Source organism: Centroberyx affinis, unplaced genomic scaffold (genome assembly GCF_046629955.1).
Source record: "Centroberyx affinis isolate AG114_WGS23_722 - 3 ecotype Tasmania unplaced genomic scaffold, CSIRO-AGI_Caff_v1 ptg002015l_1, whole genome shotgun sequence".
NCBI lineage: Eukaryota > Metazoa > Chordata > Actinopteri > Beryciformes > Berycidae > Centroberyx > Centroberyx affinis.
In genome coordinates this window covers 8,531-32,500 of record NW_027280357.1, presented here as the reverse complement: position 1 = coordinate 32,500, position 23,970 = coordinate 8,531, and the positions used below count along the sequence as shown (strand labels likewise).

Sequence of the window (23,970 nt, the reverse complement as noted above, 5' to 3'; positions counted from 1 at the left end):
ATAGATGGAGAGCAAAGGAATAGATTTTGGGATAGAGTGTGAAAAGGGGTAGAGGGAGAATGGAGAGAATGAGGAGGGATTGAGGAAGGAAGGAAAGAAGGAAGGAAAGAGAGAAGGGAGGAGGGAGGGAGGGATAGATGGAGAGAAAAGGAATCGATTTCAGGATAGAAAGACCATGAAAAGGAATGAGGGAGAATGGAGAGAACGAGGGCGGATTGAGGAAGAAAGGAAGGAGAGGGAGGGAAGGAGGGATAGATGGATGAAGATGGGGAGAGAAAAGGAATAGATTTCAGGATAGAGAGAGCATGAAAAAGAATCCGGGAGAATGGAGAGGATGGAGGGAGGGATTGAGGAAGGAAGGAAGGAAGGAAGGAAGGAAAGAGGGGGAGGGAAGGAGGGATAGATTGGGGGAGGGTAGTGGATGGATGGAGGGAAGGATGGATGGATGGATGGATGGATGGATGGATGGAGGGAGGGCAGGGTGTGGATGTTCAGCGGCCCAGTGTGTGTGTGTGTGTGTGTGTGTTGAAGCTTAAACATCCGCCCCCCCCCCCCCCCCCCCGTTCCTCTGTAACATCTGTCTCATCCAGTCCACCTCCGGGGCAAGCCGTCACTCTTTAGCCTCACACACACACACACACACACCACACACACACACACACACACACACATATACACACACATTATCTACACTTCCTCTCCTTTCTAGGTTCTAAGTATCTTCTCTTCTCTGTTCTATCATCACTCTCCACTGTCTCTTTCTCTGTCCTCCTCTCTCTCTCTCTCTCTCTCTCTCTCTTTCCTCCATCTCTCTCTCTGGCCTTCATTCTCACTGCGGACACCTGCCACACTCTATATATTCGTATAATAATATCTACTCACATCTATGATTGATTTACACGGAGTGCTGCGATAAGCCGGGGTGACGCTGATGATCGGTGACGGCACATTAGCTCTCACCGCCGGCACTTAAAGATTTTCATCCTGCAGAATTAAAAAATAAAAAAAAGGCCACTAGAAATTCTAAATGTTCTACCCAAGAGCAACACGGCCAACAAGTCAACAGAAGTCCACTCATGTCCTGTAGAGCTAGAGACGAGGGAAACTCAGGCCGATGTCGTGTGGACTCTCAACAAGAACGAGAGACGTGAGGTGGCAGAAGTACACAAATTCCTTACTCTAGTAAAAGTTCAAATACTCCAAAACGGAAGTCAAATCTCCCATTGCCAGTTGGATTGTGGCTCTCAGAAGTGAGTAGCCGCATGCCTCTGGAAAAGATAACCTACTCACTAAGGAATAAGATACATCTTTTCTATAAAATATGGCAACCTTTTATCAACAACTTATCAACAACTTACATTTTTTGCACCATATATTTGGAATGAATAACAGTGTACTTTGCAGCTTGACACTCTGGTCCCAATGGGTCATTTTAGAAATCTAGTCAAAACCCTGATTGATTTTAGCTGTGACTGTTTTTTAACTTGTTTAAATTGACTTATTATTGTATTACTTTATTACTTGTATTCTTATTCTTATTGTTATTCTTGTTGTTGTTACTATTATGGTATTATTGTTAATTATTTGATTGATAGTGTACTTTAAATTGTTTGTTTTATGTTTTATGTTTTATAGATACACTTATGTAAATGAGATCTCGATCTCAAGGTGACTTACCTGATTAAATAAAGGTTTATATATTTGAAAGACTACAGGAATAATCGACTCAAAAACGATGCTTGGAGAACAGCTGCATCCATCACTGGTGCTGATGGTAAGCTCAGAGTTTTTTCTCTTTATTTTGGATTAATGCTACCTAATTAGTGGTTGGTAGCCATGATAACTCATCAAAACGATGTTAACGCCACGAGAGGCAATACCAAAGCGGTGAAAAATACATGATTTGAATGTTAAACACTTTGCAGCTGCAGACCGCCACAGAGACACAGCCGGAGCCTCTGGCCCCGCCCACAATCAGCCAGAGTAGAGCGACACATCGACCGAGCTGCCTGCAGTGTGTGTGTGTGTGTGTGTGTGTGGGGTTAGAGCTAAACGCTGGTGCTTCTTCTTCTTCTAGGTCTCCTAACAAAATGAAGAATAGCATATTTTCACTATAATTTCATTTGAAGATAAGGAGATGAACAAATGTAAAAGGAAAGACTATTCTGATCTGATCTTATCTCTCCACCTACTGAATAAACAGTTTTCCAGACTCTAATGTGAACTCCCCCTTCATCCATCTCCATTAATACTGTATAAAGTGGAAGCTATTGTTGGAGTCTCTCTTCATGCTTTTACCCTGCATCCATCCTGCATTAGCACTTCTGACAATTCTTTCTTGAATGTTACACAGCAGAACCAAATTAGTATATTAGTAAAACAAAACTGTAGTGTTTCTCAGCCAAGTAAAAAGTCCGTTCCTTTTGACTTGTGAAGAAAGATTTCCAAACTGCTCCTGTTAGCGATGCAGCACATCATACATGACTGATTTCAGCGAGGATGCAGTAAAAAGATAATAATCATTAGTAACAAACACAACTCAATACAAAGGCTGTATTCATAATCATTCACAACCTTCTGATGAGGAGAAATTATATCAGTTTTTCATGACATCTGGGGGTAAAAACATACGATGGGCCCTCCTGAACACACACTTCTTTGTCTTCCTCTCTCTTAACCTCCTGTCCTTCCCTTTGTGTGTCTGTGTGTGTGTGTGTGTGTGTGTGTGTGTGTGTGTGTCAGTCCCTCCCACCAGGGTCAGTGAGTCCAGGTAGGCCTAGATTTTCCTTCACATAAACAGAACAGAAACACGGATCCATCTCTGTTCTTTATCTTATCAGGTCTGGGCCGCTTAAGTCCCACTACAGCAGTTCAGTTCTCTTTGTGTGTGTGTGTGTGTGTGTGTGTGTGTGTGTGTGTGTCAGAGAAAGAGAGTGGGTATGTTTCTTAGGGGGGTCCCTTAGGCATGTATGTGTCTCTTTCTGTCTTTTATTACACTGAGTTAAAGGCACTGTGGGCAGTGTGTGTGTGTGTGTGTGTGTGTGTGTGTGTGTGTGTGTGTGTGTCTCTATGTTCCAAAGGATGGGGGGGGTTGGCTGATAACCACGGGTACAAATTTCAGTTTGGGACACATTTTATTGGGTCAACCTTTAGACACCCTCATCCCTCCAAACCATAAAACAATAAGAGAACACCGCCTAACACTCCCAAGGTCTTAAAAACAGCACACACACACACACACACACACACACACACACACACCCTATGGTAAATACATGCACATCTATATGTAGACACTCATAGACACCTTGAACCTTGGTGAAGCATTTGACAAGGTTCTTGGAACTGGGGGATGGTGTGTGTGTGTGTGTGTGTGTGTGTGTGTGGGGGGGGGGGGTTCAGGAAAGGGAGGGGGAAAGGATGGGGGGGGTTAGGGGTGAGGGGGGAGGGGGGAGGGGGGTTCTGACCTTCTCCTCACTCCTTGTTTTTCCTGTTCACACCGTTCAGCTCAGCCTCACATTTCAGTCTGGAAGCTACACTACTGTTCACACACACACACACACACACACACACACACACACACCCCTACACACACACACACACACACGTCTTGAACTGTAATTAAAACAGTCTGTGATCAAAAAGTTACATTTATGGTGTGAAACATTTGCCAGAAGCTATCCTGAGGCCCAATGTAAGGGGCAGACAGTAAAGCATCACCCAGAGGTCATAAGCAAAGATGATTATGTCAGTTTTAGGGTTTGAGGGTTCTGCAGAGTAGCAGAGAGATTGGTTTAGCATTCATCAAACACCTTTCTGTTGAGTAAAAAATTAAACTGCAGCCTCTTGCGATTTATCAGTTCAAAAGAGACGTGCCTGTCCTCAATCAGTCACTTGTCCTTGTGTTGTAGATTTGGTTTTGGTGTCAGTCCCTCAGAATCAAAGAGCGAGGGCTTCTTTCTAGAGCCGCCATTTTGCACCGAGAGACGTTCAACAATCATCACAGGGAGAAATCCATTGTAGAAGAGGAGAGAGACCAATTTCTCCACCCACAGGAGCAGCAGAGAGACCAGAATGCAGTGCAGCAGAGAGACAGGTCGGGGTTTGAGTCTCACTTTTTGACTGTGAAAGAACTCACTCTGCTATCTCTATCTCTCTCTCCACCTACATGCAAAACCAGCAGCTGAATGCAAGAATTTCAGGCCCGTTCTCTGGAGGTTGTTGAAAGGCATTCTGGGAAATGTAGGAACTCACTAACTGAAGTAGAAGTAGATGAGGCAGGTTGAGGGAAAGTGGATACGCCAAAAAATCAAATAATCATCAGAAAATAACACCACAGATCACAGATTGATGATATACACTACTGTGCAAAAGTCTTAGGCACCAAAGAGTTTTTATATAAATTGTGTCTTAGATGTTTTTTCATTTTTTTTCTGCATTAGTGTGTCAGTAGACTGCTATTTCTTGATATTTAGAAACTTTTTGTTTAATTATTTTTGAAAGCATCTTCACTTTACTTATTTTCTTTTACATGTGCCTAAGACTTTTGCGCAATACTGTACTATAACAGTGTAAGAGTATTTAACGGTGGGTTTTTCCTTTAAATGTTTATTCTAACAGCCTAATTGCCAGTGAATACTGCACTTAAGTTTGTGTTTTGTTTAAACTGTGCAGCCCCTGTGTAGAGTGACTCATATTTACACCTGGGCAGCCAGAAAAAGAAATTAAACTTTCACCTAAACTTCCACACAGCTGGGCCGGGTGAGGAAATGTGTTGATGTGAGAGCCGATGCAGTTTAGTCAGACACTTGTGTAAAGGTTGTTGAGGTTTCAGTCTCTCACAGCTCCAGACCCTCATTACAGCCAGGCAGGAGGCTGCTGCACTCTGCTACAAGTCAACCGCCTAATTGCACTCTCCCATGGAACACACACACACACACACACACACACACACACACACACACACACACACACACAGACATACACAAGCTTACAGAATGAGACACACAAGCAAACACATATATCAAGATGCAGATAAGCGCTCTCACACACACACACACACACACACACACACACACACACACACACACACACACACAAGCACCTATTGAGGGAGAGGTGTGTGCACGTACACACACACACACACATTATATAAATATGTCAACAGGTTGCCCTCAATCACAGCTGGCGCTCATTCCTGTAAACAAAGCAAATTGTTAGGCTAGTTACCACCCTCTCTCCCTCTGTGTGTGTGTGTGTGTGTGTGTGTGTGTGTGTGTGTGTGTGTGTGTGTGCAGGTGGGTGGTGTGGAGTAGAGCAGGGTTTGTAATATTAATTGTGTAGCTTATTATTTGAGTTTGAGTCTTGGAGGGGGGGGTGTTAATAATTAAGCAGCCACTGTCCCCCGCTCAGTGGAGAGCATCGCCTACCTACACACAAACCAGCAAGAGAACCAGGACACACACACACACACACACACACACATACACACACACACATACACACACAGGCTATATGCACTCCGAGATACAAGTTACATACATTCACTAGAACATATGAGGAGGAAGTGAGGAACATACATAAATACATAAATAGGTCATGTACATTCATATGCAGCTAGATAACATACAGTCTCATGCAAAAACATAATGTAACCTATGCAAACATATAAGAAATTATAAATATTCATACATCACACACACTGCCACTCAAACTGCGGCCACACACACAAATATGCACACATATTGCTAGGAATCTATTACACTCACACACACACACACAAATGCAAACACATTGCACCAAACACATATTGGTAGCTATATAATATCAACACAAGCAGCCATGCATAACACACACACACACACACACACACACACATCCTCATACAAACAAAAATACACACAAATAACTAGCTGCATGATACCAAGAGCTTGCATGTACCCGCATAAATAAAACAATAACAAAAATGTGCGAGTGTGTGTATGGCGAATGTGTGTGTGTGTGTGTGTGTGTCCCTTCCCCAAATCAGCCTGAGTCTCTGTGCAGAACCCCCCCCCCCCCCGAAATCAAACAGAGTCCATACAGTGGAAAATGTCATATGTTAATGTCCCTCTGCATTTTTAATGGTGTTTCCATTAACTTGGAGCTAACCGCATGTCTCTATCGCCACAGGTTCTCCGCCGGCCCAAAACTCTGCCTCTGCCTGTGTGTGTGTGTGTGTGTGTGTGTGTGTGTGTGTGTGCACGCCTGTATGCCTGCCAGAGAAACAAGTCTCAAGGCATTTACATGAGGAATATTCATTAGACACACTGTTGATAATTTAAAGTACAGTGGGCACAGTAAATCTCCATGCGGTGCTGAATCATGATGAAAAAAAAGCCTCTAACTTCAAATTGACATCCCGGTTTTATTTATGTATTATGCGGTTTTAAAGTCATCATACAGATTAAATTAAATCAGAATATCACATGTGCTTTAATATGAGCAGACCAAGTCATACAAGTCTATACGTTCAGCTGTGGATGTGGTATCTTGGTCCTAACCAGGCTGTTTGTTGCTGTTGTTTATTAACATAGCCAACAACATTAACATAACATGCACAGAATACTCTGGTTGCCAATTAATCAGATTAATCAGATATTCATAAACTCGTTTGTAAAAGCCTGCAGTCAGCCACTCAGAAAGTCACACAGTCAGCCAATAAGGACGTCAGTTACTCTGCCAGTAAGGCCAATTAGTCAGACAACCAGTCAGTCAGACAGGCAGCCATGCTAGCTAGCCTACTGGCTATTTTTGAAACATCTGAGAAAAAAAAAAAACATACAGTAGTCTCTCTTCTCGTTCCATTCCTCACACAACACAAGGAAGCCTCAGACTAGAGCTAGAAAAAAATCGAATTGCGATTATTTGACAGAATATTGCAAAGGTTTCCATGTCATATTCTTTTAGAACTGGAAAAAAGGTTCAAAGGAAAGTGAAGATGTGTGTGGGATTTACTGAGTTTGAGTATGATGAAAGGTTTCCTGCAGCACTAAAACTCCTTGTTCAGAAATCCAGTTTGGACACTCGTATTGTTCAAGTCGGTCATTAGTAGTAAAACGCCTGTTTTCTTGTTGGAACAATTTGTTTATAGTAATACTGTGCATGATCATAACACTAGAGGGTCCAGCAATGGTCAGCTTGTACTGCCTCGCCCGAGAACTAATGCTTTACTGCGACCTTTTATAGATCAATATCTCTCTGGAATAACATGCCTCGATATCTCTGCTGCATGTGTAGTAAATCGGCTTTCAAAAAGAAACTCAAACCTTATCTAAGACTGTAATTTGTTTGGCTGGCTGTGTGGTTTTGTTTTGCTTTGTATGCCATCTCAGGTGTCTTACTTGTTAGTTTTATTTGTAATTAGTGACTTCTCATCATATTTCTGATTATTGTGTCATTTGTTGGTTGGTTTATTATCTATTGTGTGTTGACTTCTGGTTTTTAATTTTTGTATTATTTGTGATTGTTTTTGTATGTGTTTTAGACTAGCTGGTTTCTATGGCACCAGCTAATGGGGATCTTTAATAAAATCAAAATTAATTGCAGCCTCTGCATTTTTAGAAATTATTCATATTGCGATTTTGATTTTTTTTTCCGATTAATTGTTCAGCTCTACCTCACAGCGAGCTCGGGTGTGCCTTGTCATTTGGTTCAAATATTAGGAAAATCAAAAGTCAAAATAACTATTACATTCATTTCCAAGTAAACCGAACCTGCCACACAGTCACATCTTGGGTTAATACACACAGAGGATTATCGGCTCCTTCGAAAGGTGAAACAAATCTTCCTGCTCCAGTCAGAAACAGCAGAGTCGCTCGTCATCATCTGTTCCTGGCTGTAAACTCCAGTCTCTCACGTCTCCCTCGATCCTCTGAGTCACATCTTCCTCCTGTACTGTGCTCTAATTTCCTCTCATCAAAAAAAACAACAAAAAAACAGAAAACAAGCTGCCTCCTACCTCACTGCTCAGCTCTAATTTTGCTGCACTTCTCTCTCAGGAATATTACCAAGGCACCGTGGCCCTGACCCTGTGCACTCCTTACTACTGCTTGTTTCTAATGCTTGTGATATAGAAATGGAAGGTTATTCTATTGTTGCAGTCACTGTAAGTCACTCTGAATGTAAAATGTACTAAAATGAAATGGAAATAAGAATTTTCCAGTGCTGTCTCACATACATTTTCCTGTATTAAGTTCATTATACGTTTTTTTCTTTACACTTAAAAAGAAAAACTATGCTGTTTTCTCTCAATCTGCTGGCCTCCGTCCAGTAGCATCCACTCTAGTTTACTAGCCCCGTCCCTCCTCTGTGACCGGAGGGGGCTGAGGATGAGATAATCCAACGCTCTCTCCTCTCCTCTGTATTTAGCTGAACGCCTGACCTCCATCCCTCCATATCCATGCCTACTTCAGCCCCTCTCTCCCTTTTTCCCCTTCATCCCATCCCTTCCTCCATCCCTCCATTCTGCTCTGGGGGAGGTGGGGTGTGTGTGTGTGTGTGTGTGTGTGTGTGTGTGTGTAGGGGGGGGGGGATCAAAGTCATCCCATCGTTTGTTTCCCACTGCCCTACTTTCCTCTGCTGCACCGCTTCAACACATTAGACCGCTGGCCTACAGTACCAACGGCAGGGCGTGTGTGTGTGTGTGTGTGTGTGTGTGTGTAAGAGTGAGTGTGTGTGTGTGTGTGTGTGTCAGGATTGTGAGCCAAGTGTGTGTACACATACTGTATATACACACTACTACGTGCAAGTGTGTGTGTGTGTGTGTGTATATGAGAGAGATTGTAAGACGTGCAGCCTCCGAGTGTGAGTATACTTGTACGTACACAAACGTGATTATGTGTGTGTGTGTATGCGTGTGTGTGTGTGTGTGTGTGTGTGTGTGTGTGTGAGTGTGTGTGTCTCCAGCAGTGGCTCGGTCCCTGAGGGGAGAGTGAGGCAGGCAGGCAGGGAGGGAAACACGGCTCTCCTCTCTACTCTACATCACAGCTTCCCTCCCTGCAAGCCTGGCTGACTTTCTGCCTGCTTGCTGACTGTTCACCTAACAGCAGCCTGACTGACTGACTGACTGAATGACTGACTGAATGACTGACTGACTGAATGACTGACTGACTGAATGACTGAATGACTGAATGACTGACTGACTGCCTGTTTGTTCATCTGCATTCCTGCTCATTTGTCCGTCTGCCTGCTTTTGATGTGTGGGTCATCGTCTTCCAGCCTGACTGACTGTTTGCCTGACTGCTTACTTGCTTTCTGCCCTGATACCTGTCTGTCTGTCTGTCTTTGTCTGTCTGTCTGTCTGTCTGTCCTCTGCCTGTCTGTCTGTCTGTCTGTCTGTCCGTCTGTCTGTCTGCTCGTCTCCCTGCCTGCCTTTGCTGCCTGTATCTCTGCCTCTCTGTATTGCGCTACATGGAGCATTTTGCATTTCTAAAAAAATTAAAGTTAAAATGAAATGAAAAATGAATTCTGCAACTTGTTAGGTAATTCTCCATATCATATCATACACCTGTTTATCAATAAACACCAAAAAAATCTAAATGTATATATTTTTCAAGTATTTTTTGTATCAAATCCAATACATTTTACGTTCCTGGAAAACATATTTCATGGCGTACATAAAAATTTGAAAAAGAGATGAAAAAGAGAGAGAAAAAGAGAGAGAAAAAGAGAGAGAGATCTTCCTCATGAGGAAGAGCCTTGTGCTCGAAACGTCACGCAGCAGAAAATAAAAGTCCTTTATACGGGAGCTATTTGGTGTGCGGATCTCTCTCTCTTTTTCAACTCCCCACCCTATTGGGTATTGGGATGTGCGTGTCTTTTTTTTACTATTTTTGATTGTACATAAAAATTTGTACAAATAATATCCTATAAAATCTGCAACTTCAAAGACACACAAGTGGCATCACGGTACACCGATTCATACCCAACAAACCCATTTCTTTTTCCTTTTCCTAACCATGGCTGCAGTCCTACACGATAAATACGCACAAAAAAATATTCATACGCCACTTTCCACACACAAAATAAAATTGTGGGCAGGAAGGAGCGTACCTCCATGCATGCTTTAAAACATGCGTACACAGACTTTTATGAGTCAACATCAAACAGGGGATTTGGGCGATTTCATTAGGAGCTTTAATCTTTTCAGCACACCATGTTACACTAGAGGCCTGTTAGATCTCAACAGAGTTTCATAATGATAACATCTGTATGCGTATGTGTGATTAACATCCTTTTTTTCCAGCAAGTCTCATTTCTATTCAAGTAACAGTAAATTGATTTACATACTGTCACCCAAATCATACAGTATTGTGAGATGAGAAGAAAGCACACATCAGATGATAAATTAGATATAAACGTGTGTTATCAATTAATAGGCTGTTATGGCTTGTAATACAGTATATAGTGGTATGTAATGGCTGTGTGTGATGATACAATGGCTGCTTTGTTGATGTTAATTGCTAATGCAATTAGAGAATGTAGAAGAATGACTGTTTTGATCATAGCTTTACTGTTATTTCTCTACCTACAACACAGATAGTCATGGAATTCTGGACAAAATCATATCTGACAAGAGAAATATTCTCCGATTTGAGTCCGAGAGACAAAATCTCATCAAATGGGGGTCCGTAGCTCTAATATGTATTTCATTTGGAGTCCTTGATATAAAAAAGGTTGAGAATCGACACTGCCAATGCAAGCGGCGAGAGAGTCTCCAGAGACTGGGATGATTTTTTTTGCCCACTTTTGAGTGATTCCTCCAGAATAAACAACATGTTTCTACTGGAAATACATTGAATTACGGACGCAAGACACCATCGAAATGCCGCTTCCTTGTGACTTAAAGACCACATTTCCCATAAACCCCTGTTCCAAAGAGGATGCTGCCACTTGAAGAGATCAGGTTAGCAAATTCAGTGTCTTCTTTCAAATCACTCCTTAAGACTCACTTCGTTCGTCTCACTTTTACATTAACTTTTATTTGTGTTTTATTTTATTTCTTTTAATTATACTTAAAAAAAAAGTGTATCAAGCTATTTAAGTCACTGGATTTTACTCTACAGTTGTCTCACCATATATGTGTTTATTGATTCATTTTATGCCCTTTTTAATTGTAAAGCTCATAACTGTGTTTTGAAAAGTGCTCTATAAATAACGTTTATTATTATCGTTATTATTACTTGGCCCCCCTCCCCGACGTTTGTTTTGAAGAGAAAGAGGAAGTATAAAAGTCGATAACTGCTTGAAACTCTGCAGTTAAAATAGTGGAACATGAATAAAGAATGTCTATAACTTACAAAGTGAAGTGGTTCCTGTATTGTGCCGTGAAGCAATCCACTAAGGAGTTATTTTTGTATCTTTATGAGGTGAAAAAATTTTTTTTTGAAAGTGAATAAAAGGTTTTGAAGTGAAAAAAAAAACGTAGTGGCACATTGAAAAATGCAGCATGAAGGCCGGTACAGGCTGCCAATCTTCTCACCGATGGTCTGTTTGTTTACAGTAGTTAATGTTTCAAAATTTATGTGGTAATGATTTATTGATGTTGAAAATGCTGCAACTAGCACCTTTAACTACGTGTCTCTGTGCCTGTTTACCAGCCTGCTTGTGTTTGTCATCTGCCCACACGTCTCTCCGCACTTTAAACTAAGAATTGAGAATCTATAGGTTTGAAAAGTAAACCATGCGGGGCTTGAATTGACGTTATTTGCCATTCGCTCTGTTCTGAGCAGCATCTGAAATCAGGTATCTGTCTTTCTGCTCTGCCCACGCTGTGCGCTGTGTGTTTACAAGCACAGTATTCTGGATAATATCTCCGGTCCCGGTTAAGGTCTTATTTGGGATTAGGTGTACGCAGCTGCCTTAGCGCTCCAGATAATATTACTATATCCCAGGTATTTTATTCAGGTTTTCTCGTAATGGGGATAATCCGGCTTATTGTACTGTAAACGGGATGCGGTTTATTTGATCTGCCGACTGGAAAACACGAGTCCTCGAGCATCTAAAAAGACGCAAATTAAGTGACAACAGAGATGGAAAGATGGAAATTTTACCAGCATGCAAGCCTACGACCAGCAATTTTCGATGCGAGTTAGTACAAAATTACCTAGAGAGAGACCTGTATTTGATCTGTGCACATACAGAACATACAGGCAGAGCTGAAAGCTAGCCTGATAAATGATGGATGGATAGAGAGGGAGGGAGGGAGGGAGAAAGAGAGAGAGAGAGGGGGATATAGGAGACTAGAGGCATGCAGGGATGTCAGGATACATCTTTCTCTCTCTGACCTCTTCTATCTTCCCTTTTTATTCTTCCACTAGGGATCGACCAACATGGGTTTTTAAGATATTTGCTGCCAATGTTCAATATCTTTAAGTTTGACCTTTTTCATGCCAAAAAAATCGATAAGTATTAAGTGTTCCCCACAGAATTTGGTTCTTTGCAGGGTGGAGAAGCCTCTGAAACAACATGTAGACCATCATGGGACACTAAAACTCTCCACTGAAATCCATAATAATGAATTGTTTTTAGGGTAAGCAGTAAAGCAGGGTGACACACTGCATCTATTCAATGGTATATGGGAGTCTCTGGGATACATTACGGCCTTTAAACAAATAATTAATGCACATAAAAATTTACAAAAAGTAAGATTTGGAAAGAAAAGAAAATATCATAGCAGATTTTACAGGCTGGCAGGAACCTGTGTAATATCTAGAGTCGACGACACTGACCGGCCCAATATTTCAGTAAATCAATATATCGCTCCACCCCTATCCTCCACCATTTTGTCTCTTTCCCATTGTTGTTTCCATGCATTCCCTTTCCCCTCTTCTTCCTCCCTCTCCATTTCCCTTCCCCTCTCCATCCTCTCCTCTCTCCTCTCCCTCCCCCTGATCCCCTGTGGAGAGGACCTGTAGTGCCAGCTACATCTTCTGACAAGTCCTCTTCATCACTAGCCCCACTTCCCCAGAGCGAGAGGAGGGCCCAGCCCCGCGGGTCTGCCTTACCCCAGAGAGGGGGCTCTCAGGCGGGGAAGGTCAGCAGCGTGGAGTGGGTCTGGTGTGGATGTCTCTCTGGAGCTTCAGGGGGAATCAGGGGAAGCTCTCTAGCCGGAGTGAGAGGCAGTGGAGGGGCCACTTGTAGAGGGTGAGGCCCCTTGGAGCCGGAGTGGTGTGGAGAGGCGTACACACACACACACACACACACACACACACACACACACACACACACACACACACACACTCAAAGCCCCCTCAGATAGCTACATATGAGCCTATGGGTTGGTGCAGGTAGACTGGTATACAACCAGCAGTCCAGCCTGCCACCCAGCCAGTATGGGTTCTGTCCAAGGTTGGATCCTATAGCATTAGCTAAATAAATTCACAGTGACAGCTCTAGTCAAGGTTACCCATACTGCACTGCACTGGCCTGCCACTTATATTTCATATCATGGCTGCCGGATGAAAACCACATATAGAGAAAGAAAGGCTTTCAGGACTGAAGGAAGCAATGCTCATTTCCCCACAGACATCCTGCTGTAATGATGCAAGTTTTTTTTATCAGTTTCAAGGGACAAAGGTTCATGAAACTCACTCAGTACCTAAATGACCGTGCCAACATTGAACACCAGTAAGAAAAACAGAAACTGCGGCTATCGTTGAGACAGTAGAGAAATGATGCTCATTCATCATGGTAACTGACATTCTCGGAAGCAACATGCTCAAATCAATAGCTGTATGACTAGAATACAGAGGAACAGATCATGACTGATTAGTTGAAAAATGAGGTGGCATTACTGGCCTAACTAGCTTTATTCAGGGCAGGGACTGAACATGCAATGCTCGTTTTCAGCCACACACTGCCACACATTCACACAGCTACACCCATGTGTTTGAATTTTACTTTTTGGCTCACTTATACATACAATGGATCAGGTCTGTAATTCATCATGAAGTGCAACAGAACTTAACCTATATACTACCATAACCGAGGAATTCAAATCTTAACATCTCAAAACGCTTACTGATTTTTCCGCCAAAAACAAATAATGTCATGTAATAATGTTAATTTCAGACCCTGGTTAGTTCCATTCATACGTCCGGTGACCTATCAGTCACACACACACACACACACACACACTCATCTGACCTCCAGGCTACTGCCGGAGCAATAAAAAAGGAAGAAGAAGAAGCCTGCAACCTGCAACCCTCATGTTTTGTGGACCCATCAGTGAAAACCACCGGCCTGGACCATCATACAGTAAGAGCTTTCTCCTTCAGTTCCCGCTGAAGGAGTGGGAGAGAAGAAGAAAAGCAAGCTGGTGGTCAGAAGCTCTTAACAGTGATTTACTAGCTGCTTCTCTGAGCTGGACATGGGCGCGCGTGTGTGAGTGTGTGTGTGTGTGTGTGTGTCAGAGAGAGAGTGTGTGTGTGTGTGTGTGTGAGAGAGAGAGAGAGAGAGTGTGTGTGTGTGTGTGGATAGAAGGAGAGTGGACTGTGTATGCCTTTGAAAAATAGTATGTGTGCGCTTGCTACTCCCCTCAGTGTGCTGTGTGTTTGTGAGTATGAGCGTGTGTGTGTGTGCGTGTGTGTGTGTGTGTGTGGCCGACCATCTGCTGCGCCGAGATGAGCTGCCTGCTCCTGTTAAATGTCCTGACAGCTTGCTGGTTAGGAAAAACATCCACCTGATATTAACTCTGGGAGCCAGATCAAGCATGAACTCTCTGGCTGGGTGTCCAAACCTGCAGCTCCGGCTCCTTCATCTCCTTATTTTCAGTGGAGAAGGACCTGCTGCCTGTGAGATCCCCACAGCGCCGGGGGCCTGGCAGGTTTTTTTTTTTTTTTTTTATTGCTAAGAGAGCCGAGCGCTAGAAGTTAAAAATATTTCAGCTTTTTACTGAACGAGCGCCGCACTTCAAACAGGTTTTTCAAAAGTCTGGTATACAGGAACAGCAGGAGGCCAGTGCTGCTCACAGGCATCTGTTCAGCGCTGCGTGCTAAAACAAGAGGTGGGAACGTGTGTTTAGTCATTACAAAAACTACTGAAATGAAGCTAATTAGTAACAGCGAGGGTTTCCCATAGTCAGCGGACATCAAATTGAAAAACTTAATTGACTTTCAAGCGTCTTGTTTTGTTAAATTCAAGGACTCACGTTGAAGTTTTGGGGTAAAACGTGACATCGGTCAAAATGAAGACATTACAGCTCAAAGATAGTGGCAGAAACTCTTTAGAACTTTAAAATTGTTCTAAAAAAAAAGGGGATTTTGTTAAAAAAAATTAGATGCCAGTGTGCAGGATTTACTCAGTTTGAGAATGATGAAAGGTTTTGATTCACAGACCAAAGATTACCTGCAGCTCTAAAACACCTTGTGCACAAATCCATTTTGAACACCTCTCTCTCTCTCTTAAGTGATTAATTACAGCCTCTGTGATTTGGAAATTGCAGAAGTTGATATTGCAATTTCGATTTTTTTTTTTTGTATGACTCGTTCAGCTCTAGTGGCTTCATGTTTTACTCATGATCTTAATTTTAAAACTGCTGCTATATCAACGTAAGACCGAAGTCTAGACAGCGGAGACATATTGATCAATTTGGATGCTGTATTTGAATAAAAAAAAACATCAAGTACATTCAAAGCCATCCATTCATTTTCAAAAACAGCCTTCTTTTTTCTCAAATCCATAAACTTTCAAGCATTTTCAAGCCCGGTGAGAAACTGAACACCCCTCATCCCCTCTTTCTTTCTGTTATTAATCAGATAAATTCATCTATCCAGCCAGAAATTCAGCCCTCCGCTCCAAAACAGCGCCCAACCCGAGTGTTTTATACATTAAAAAGTCACTCATACACATTAGAAATAAGGAGCATTGCAGCCGGCTGTCTGCTTTCCTGGTTTGGAGTCTAATTGAGTGGGAAAGTCACTTCTGCTGCCTCTCAGCTCTGAGTGTTGTGACATTTGGACGCCTACAACCCTCCACTGCCTTCTATATGTGGAGAGGGGAGCAGGGTGACCTTTTAATGGCAAGACCTTATACACTCTGTCACCTACAGTAGCTGGACACACACACACACACACACACACACACACACAGTTTCTGTCGTGCCCCTCCCTTGCTCGCCTCCTCTATCCCTCTACCTTTCTATCAACCCATCCTCTCTTCTTCTTCTTATCTCATGCCAGTTTCATTCAACGCTCTCTTCCTTCCCCATCCTCCCTTCCCCCTCTCTCTTCCTCTTCCTCCTCTCATCTCTCTTTCATCCCTCCTCTCTCCTCTTCTTCTTCTCCCCATCCCCCCTTCCTTCCTTCCAAACAAACCTCACTCATCATCTTTTGCCACTCCCGTTTCGTCCTCCTCTTCCTCCCACACTCTCTCTTCCTCCAACCTGATCCCATCTCCTTATCTCTCTCCTTAAAGTAATAATCAGCAACATTTTCATATGAATATATATCTGTTTTTGTACTCTCTATCTCTGATTGATATAACACAACCTATATCCAGTTCAGAAATCTTTTCCTCGGTCTGTTCTAAACAGCCGGTGCCTGGTAGCTCTTTCCTGGGAAAAATCCTCTGCTGCACAGGAAGTGATGCGTTTTACGTTTCTGGTTTGTTTGGAATAAACAGAAGAAGAAGAACTGGGTAGTTAGCATGAGCAGTGATAGCCACCATGGCTGAACAGACAGAGAAAAGAGAAAAACTCAAACTGCATCAACAGAAAATCCAAGCTCCGCCCACACTGTGTGATTGACAGGTGATCTGTGGGAAGTGCAGTGCAGAAACACCACAGCGATGTGCGCTTAAATAAAAACGCGAGGAACTCGAGGATTACCACTCATCCTCTCATTCCTCCTCTCCTCACTTCATCATCCCCCATCCAGCAGAAGTGGCAGAAGGAGAGAGACAGAGAGAGAGAGAGAGAGAGAGAGTGAGAGAGAGAGGGGGGGGGAGAGAGGGAGAGAGAGAGAGAGAGAGAGAGAGAGAGAGAGAGAGAGAGAGAGAGAGAGAGAGAGAGATCTTGATCCAGATTGGTTGGAGCATCTCCTCTCGCCTGGCACTGGCCCTTCCACTCCACTCACATCAGCTTACACACACACACACACACACACACACACACACACAAACAGAGCTGGGCTTGATTCAGTACACTGCCCTGCTCTCTCTGCTCACTAACAGCTTAAAGGAGTGGCAGAGAAACACACACATATACACACACACACTCACACACACACCAGTGACTCCAGTAATAAACATGAGTGCGCATACAAATACTGTATTGGGCAAGTACAGTACCGTACAAATATCCATGGGCAAACTCATATGTACAGATACAAGCACACACACACACACACACACACACACACACACACACAGAGCCACTAGGTACAGTAGCTGGTAATTGGCGTATCCTTGCAGCCGTACGGCTGCCTTCAAAGTGAGCACTCCTCACAGCAGGAAGCCTTTCAATGCAATCACTTTGAAAGAGAGAGAGAGAGAGAGAGAGAGAGAGAGAGAGAGAAAGAGAGAGAGAGAGAGAGAGAGAGGGGTGTGACAGGCAGAAAGAAAGAGAGAATATAGTGTGGGGAAAGTGAGAGAGATGGAGTGGAGTGACAGGTAGAAAGCAGGAAAGGTGGGAGGAGGGAGGAAGAAAGGGATATATTGAGGTAAAAGAATGACAGAGAGAGAGAGAGGGGAAGAGAGAAAAGAGTGACAGATAGAGAGAGAGAGATAGAGAGAGAGAGAGAGAGAGAGAGAGAGAGAGAGGGGGGGGAGAGAGGAAGAGAGAGAAGAGTGACAAATAGAAAGTAGGAGAGGCGGGGGGAAGACTGACAGATAGAAAGAGTTGGAGACAGCAGGGTGCGAGAGAGAGAGAGAGAGAGAGAGAGAGAGAGAGAAAAGGGGAAAAGAGCGACAGTGAAAGAGTAAGGGACTGAGTCGAAAAGAGAGAGAAAAACAAAGGCGTTCCCATCAAGGCCTTGGTGTGAAATTCCAGGATTTTTCCATGACTTTCCATAACCACATCTGAGCGCCTCCATGACCTAAACATTTAATTTCTTCTTGGTTTGTTAATATTTTTTTCTAAAGGTTTAACAACAGTCTGGTTTCCCCTCCAGTTGGGCTGAAAACCAGAAAGTCTGATGGAAGAAATGTGCGGAAACATTTTGGAAAATACATAACAAATAAGTTCCCTGATATTCCCTGACTTCCCAGGATAATTAATCAAATTCCCTGACTCTCCCTGTCTGGAAAACCCCTCTCAAAATTCAGCGATATTCAAGGGATTCATGGCCAGTGGGAAACTGAAAATAGTGATAGAGGGAAGGAAGAGAGAGAAAGATAAAGACAAGAGAGTGCAAGAGAGTGTGAGAAGGGCAGGAGCCACAGAGAGAGAGAGATGAGGGAGAGAGTAAGAGAAATACTTGGAGAGAGAGAGAGAGAGAGAGAGAGAGACTAACTGAACAAGAGAGTGAACCGAGAGACAGCGCTAGTAGAGTACTGCACCGCACACACACACACACACACACACACACACACACACATTTCCTGTAATTCCCATTGTATTCAGAAGCTTTGGCAGTGCTGCTCCTGTAACACTCATGCCAACAAAAGCAGATTGCGGTTGCCGTGTGAAAACCTTGCAACTCCCAACATTGGCAATTTCATGTCATGTTTTAAAGATGCTATCATTCCATCAATATATCACTCTCAATCTGTTACATCAATATATCATGTCAAATTAATTGTGGCAGCTTGGTATAATTACCGTATTATTAACGAATGAGAGCATGGTGGAGACGATTGGTAGCCTCCATCTCACATATTGTTAGTGTGAGTGTTTCTATAAACTAAGACTACATTTCCCATAAACCCTTTTGCCCCCAACCTGCATGCATTTGTTTTCTCTTTGGCTTTACCGAAGAGGATAAACATGTTGGAAGAGCCTTTCATGTTACACATAGCAACTTGTTCTTCATTTCAAAGATTACATTCTCTTCTATGGGTTGGGAAAATTCTGCGACCCTCAGGACTTAATATGAAACCCTTTCAAAACCCATTGGATAGCCTCGGAGATACAAGTATTTGAGCTAAAACAGAAGGCTGCTTTTCTCACTTCCTGAAAAGCTGACACAGAGTTTGGAGATGCAAGGTCTTCCTCCCACAGCCGGCGATATCAAGTTTAAAAGCGCCGGGTCCTTACCGTCGTCCTCCTTGCTGTGTGTGTTCTGGGAGCTGTGGCGCATCCTCTCTCCTCCTCGGCTCGGCGGGCTCAGGTCCGACGCTGCTCCCAGATCAGCTGCTAGCCATGTGGGCTCGCTCATCTCTGCCTCCTCCTCGCTGCTCAGAGAACTGTCATCCTGGTCAGAGGGGAGGTAGGAGAGAGGGTCATTTTCTAGCTTTTTTTTTATTTTTTTTATTTAGCACAAAAGAGTAATTCAAACAAAATATCCATAATGTATACCAACATCATAAAGAGCATGTGCAAGGAAGACCAAAGAAACCCAGAGGGGCTTATGGAGTGTCTCCCTTAATAACAATCATTACAATATGGTGTAATCAAATCCCCAAAAAATGTAGAAAGAACAAAACAATACAAACAAATCAATAGGTAAAGTAATACTGTTAAATAAATAGGGGGGAAAGTAGAAAATAAGTAAAAGAATATTAAAAGAAACCGAAAAGAAAAGGAAAAGAAGTAGAGCTGCAACAATTAATCGATTAATCGATTAGTTGTCAACTATTAAATTAATCGCCAACTATTTCGATAATCGATTAATCGGTTTGAGTAATTTTTTAAGAAAAATAAGTCAAAATTCTCTGATTCCAGCTTCTTAAATGTGAATATTTTCTGGTTTCTTTCCTCCTCTATGACAGTAAACTGAATATCTTTGGGTTGTGGACAAAACAAGACATTTGAGGACGTCATCTTGGGCTTTGGGAAACACTGATCCACATTTTTCACCATTTTCTGACATTTTATAGACCAAACAACTAATCGATTAATCGAGAAAATAATCGACAATGAAAATAATCGTTAGTTGCAGCCCTAAAAAGCAGAATAAAGGAATAAAGAGAGAGAAAAAGAGTGTAAAGAGGTGATGAAGTTTGGGCAGCAGGCAAATAAACCACACTGACACAGTAATAAAACAGTATTATTGTTGATTTGCTGCGATCCTAAAACAAAATGTAAATCCGCCTAAACTCAGATTAGCCATCTCTTCATGAATGAAACGGGAGTTCGCCCGCCCTTTTTAAGCGGTTCTCTAATCTCTTCATTTACCGCCGCACATCAGTGTCAGCAGCCGTGACAGCAGCTCCGCCAGGTTCACCCCCCCCCCCCCAAACATCAAAAGGAAAACAAGAGACACGAGACAGGGGAAAGGCAGGCGGGCAAATTGAACACAACATGTCAGCCGGCTGCTCGCTCCGCGTACCTGGAGGCGTCGCTAGCAGCAGGAACGTCACGCTGAGACGTCGCCAACCAACGCTACGCCCTCCGACTCGTCTTCCCCCGCCGATGCTTTGAGGAATTTGCTTTCCACTGAAATCTGCTCATACTTTTCAAAGTGCGGCGGCATCACACGGCATTGTTTTCTGTCAGAGCCGCTGGTGAAGGCGTCGTTGTTTCATTGCAACGCGGTGCCTCCTGTTGATACGCCATCGCCCCACCGCTGGCTTTGTTTACATGGTGATTTATTGGATCTGAGATTCCTTTTTTCACTTTGAACATTGTTGTCATTGCCTTTAACACAAGGGCAGACGGTGTGTGACAGCTTTACACGCGGTTTCGAGGCTTTAAAAGGTTTTTTTAATGCTTGTACGCACTGGAAGTAAAAAAAAAAACAGCCTGCATTAGACTGTTCTAAAAAACATTAGAGCTGAAATTAAAATGAGTTTCTACAAGTCAGATGCTTGAAATATGTGAATATACCCAAAGATAGATGGCTGCTTAAATTCTGGATTACGACTTTAAAGTGGTAATTTGGAAATTCTGGTTGTTGTGGGGTTTTTTATATCAATTTTTGCCCCGTTCTTCTTCTTCTGTTTATTCCAAACACACCGGAAATGTAAAACGCATCACTTCCTGTGCGGCAGAGGATTTTTCCCAGGAAAGAGCTACCAGACACATCTGTCTATATTCGGCTCTGAGGCTCATCCCAGCCATCAGTCCTATTTCAAAGTCTCCACACTGAGACCTGACTCTTCAGCATTCCCATCTCAGAGCTGATTCTACACACACACACACACACACACACACACACGCACGCACGCACGCACGCACACACATACACACACACACGCCTCTATAGCTGTTACCAGCATCTAAAGAGACCTGCACTCTCAGTAATGAGGTCCTGAGTGCTACAACTGCCTTTTAGTACGACACACACATTTCTCTCTCTTTCTCCCTCTCTCTCTCACTCTCTCTCTCTCTCTAACATACACACACACACACACACACACACACACACGCACTTACTCATCAACTCATCAAGAACAAATCAGATGTTTTGCTGATTAGGGCCGACCTGAGCAGAATGAACAATGAGCCGAAGACCCTGATGACATTGGAGCTGGGAAGTCAACCAGCAACTGACTCAGTCCAACTTGGTGGGTTTTACACACACACACACACACACACACACACACACACACACACACACACACAGGCCCTGTCAGTCAGCCTGGCCCCCATGCTGCCTGCTCCACGTGTCTCCATGGCAAACTGGCCTTTCCATTACTGATGTTGCTCTAACAACTCTCAGCAGACAGACAGGCAAACAGAGAGACAGACAGAGAGAAATAAAAATGGATAGACAGAAAGAAAGACAGACAAATAGAGAGAGGGAGAGAGAGACAGACGAGAAAGCAGCCTGATAACATGGACGTCACGAAACAGGCGAGAGATTTGCAATGTTTTCTGCTTATTTCACAAACATGTCATTCCTAATGCCGAACAGGAACGCACCGTGCGACGCATACATCAACAGTCCGTACGCACTGAAAAGATGTTCAGCTATTAATGAGAATTGCTCTGAAAACAGGAGAGGTTAAAGGGAGAAATGAAAAAAAAATGAACAGACACGCAGACAGAAACGGAGGTGAAGATAAGAGTCGGAGAGAGACAAAAATATGAAGGGCTAAATAAACATTTTCTGCTTGGAAGAATTTTCTTTTATCTACAGAGCGGGAGCGGCGGCTCCGACCCTCGCACTCCATACTAATTCATTAAAAAAAAAAAAAGGTTTGGATGGGAATCAACAAAGACAAGTGTGTTCACTGCTAGTGTGTTTTCCTGTTAGACCCCCCCCCTCTCCATGTGTGTGTGTATATGTTTCAGAAACTGAACTATAGATCTGGACACAGAGGGACTGGACTTCTAGATTCATTCAACAGTAGTAGCTGAAACTGCATTACACTGATCTAGAAAATGCAAACGTATAATTAAAAAATCAAAACGTGTGCAGCTTTTCTTGTAGTGGCTCCATATTTCCATATGAGTCATTTAAATAGGGAGCCACTACAATAATCTTTGTTTTATCTTTATTTTATAATTTTTTTTCACTGATTATCTCCTGCAAGTTGTTGATTTGGCAGCTGTTTCCCTACACACTGACCAGATCCAAGCAGCGCTTCTTTCTCATGTTTCTTGTATCATGTACATATATATATTTTTTCCAATTGATAACTGAGCTCAATTTCACCTTCATCTCAATCAAATATATAGGCCCAATGTTTAGAGTTTGCATTAAAGCAGTGAAAGCATAGTGTCACTGATAAAACACTAGGATAGCTATACTAGAACCATAATAGGGAACCAAACCCAAAAACCTAACTCCAACCTAGCTCTGTTTCCAGCCTGGTTCTGTATAATGGGAAAACTAACAGGGGAACATGGGAGTCGACTATGGATGAGGAGGTGTACAGGAGGTGTGAGGGGGTCATTAAGTTTGTGGAGGAGGTTTTGGGAGGGGGGGCGAGGGGGGAGTAGATAAGCCCTAAGCTATTCTCTGGAACAACTCCAGATTTACAATAAGAGGCTTTTTCCCCGGGAGGCGAGACATTCAGCGTGGAGACAGAGACTCTCACTATTTTACTAGTTTGTTTGCCATGTGACTTGTGGCTGAAGTTACTCCCATCCATCTGATGATCGGGGACAGTAAATTTCCCAGCCCACAAGTAGTCAGCTGGTATTTCAAAGTCCAGCCTAGTCCAGCAATCAAAAAGCGTTCTTCTTACTTTTGTTATTACCTCCTCTAATTATCAAACTGAGGTTGAAATACCCCAAAACTATATCCTACACCCATCTCCCAATTTGTTTTCCTCATAATTGGTCGCGGTCTAGCTTTAAGATGAGAAATGTCAGAAAAGATTACTTTCTCTGGGCGGGAGTATTTCCTGATTTTTGAAGGTAAGAGAGGATGCAACCAATCACAGAATTACTTTTGAAATAAGTACCGAGCAGTTTGTAATATTTTGCTTTTGATTAACGAGCCCAACACTGCTAACTGATAAATATAAATTGTGAAGTTGATCCTATGTATGAATTTTTTTCCGAAGCCTTTGCCTTTCCATCCAGGCAAAGGGCGGCTGCTTTAAAGAATCTAAAATATAAGATAGTTTTTATTTGTTTAACACTTTTTTTGGTCGCTGTATAATTCCATTTGTGTTATTTCATAGTTTTGATGTCTTTGCTGTTATTATAAAATGTGGAAAATAGTAAAAATAAAGAAAAGTGTGGTGTGTCCAAACTTTTGACTAGTAGTGTACATTATTTTACTAGTTAGCTAGATTTTTAGAATAGAATAAGACCCTCAAATTATGGTTTATTGTCTGCAAAAGTGTCTAGTAGAGCAGTGAATCTTACCAGCTAAGTTTGGCTGGTGGTCTTCTCCTCTCTTAAATCAACGGAAAACCTTGATCTTTATTCTTTTT

General features: G+C 42.7%; 1 protein-coding gene across 1 annotated transcript in view; it reads right to left on the bottom strand.

Annotated features, from left to right (window-relative positions):
- Positions 1-19,355, bottom strand: part of LOC139653985 (nucleolar protein 4-like) — an 82,334-nt gene extending 62,979 nt beyond the window's left edge. Inside the window, 1 exon segment of the mRNA XM_071531005.1 lies at positions 19,235-19,355. Coding sequence (XP_071387106.1) covers positions 19,235-19,355 — 121 coding nt within the window.
- Positions 19,356-23,970: the final 4,615 nt, after the last annotated feature.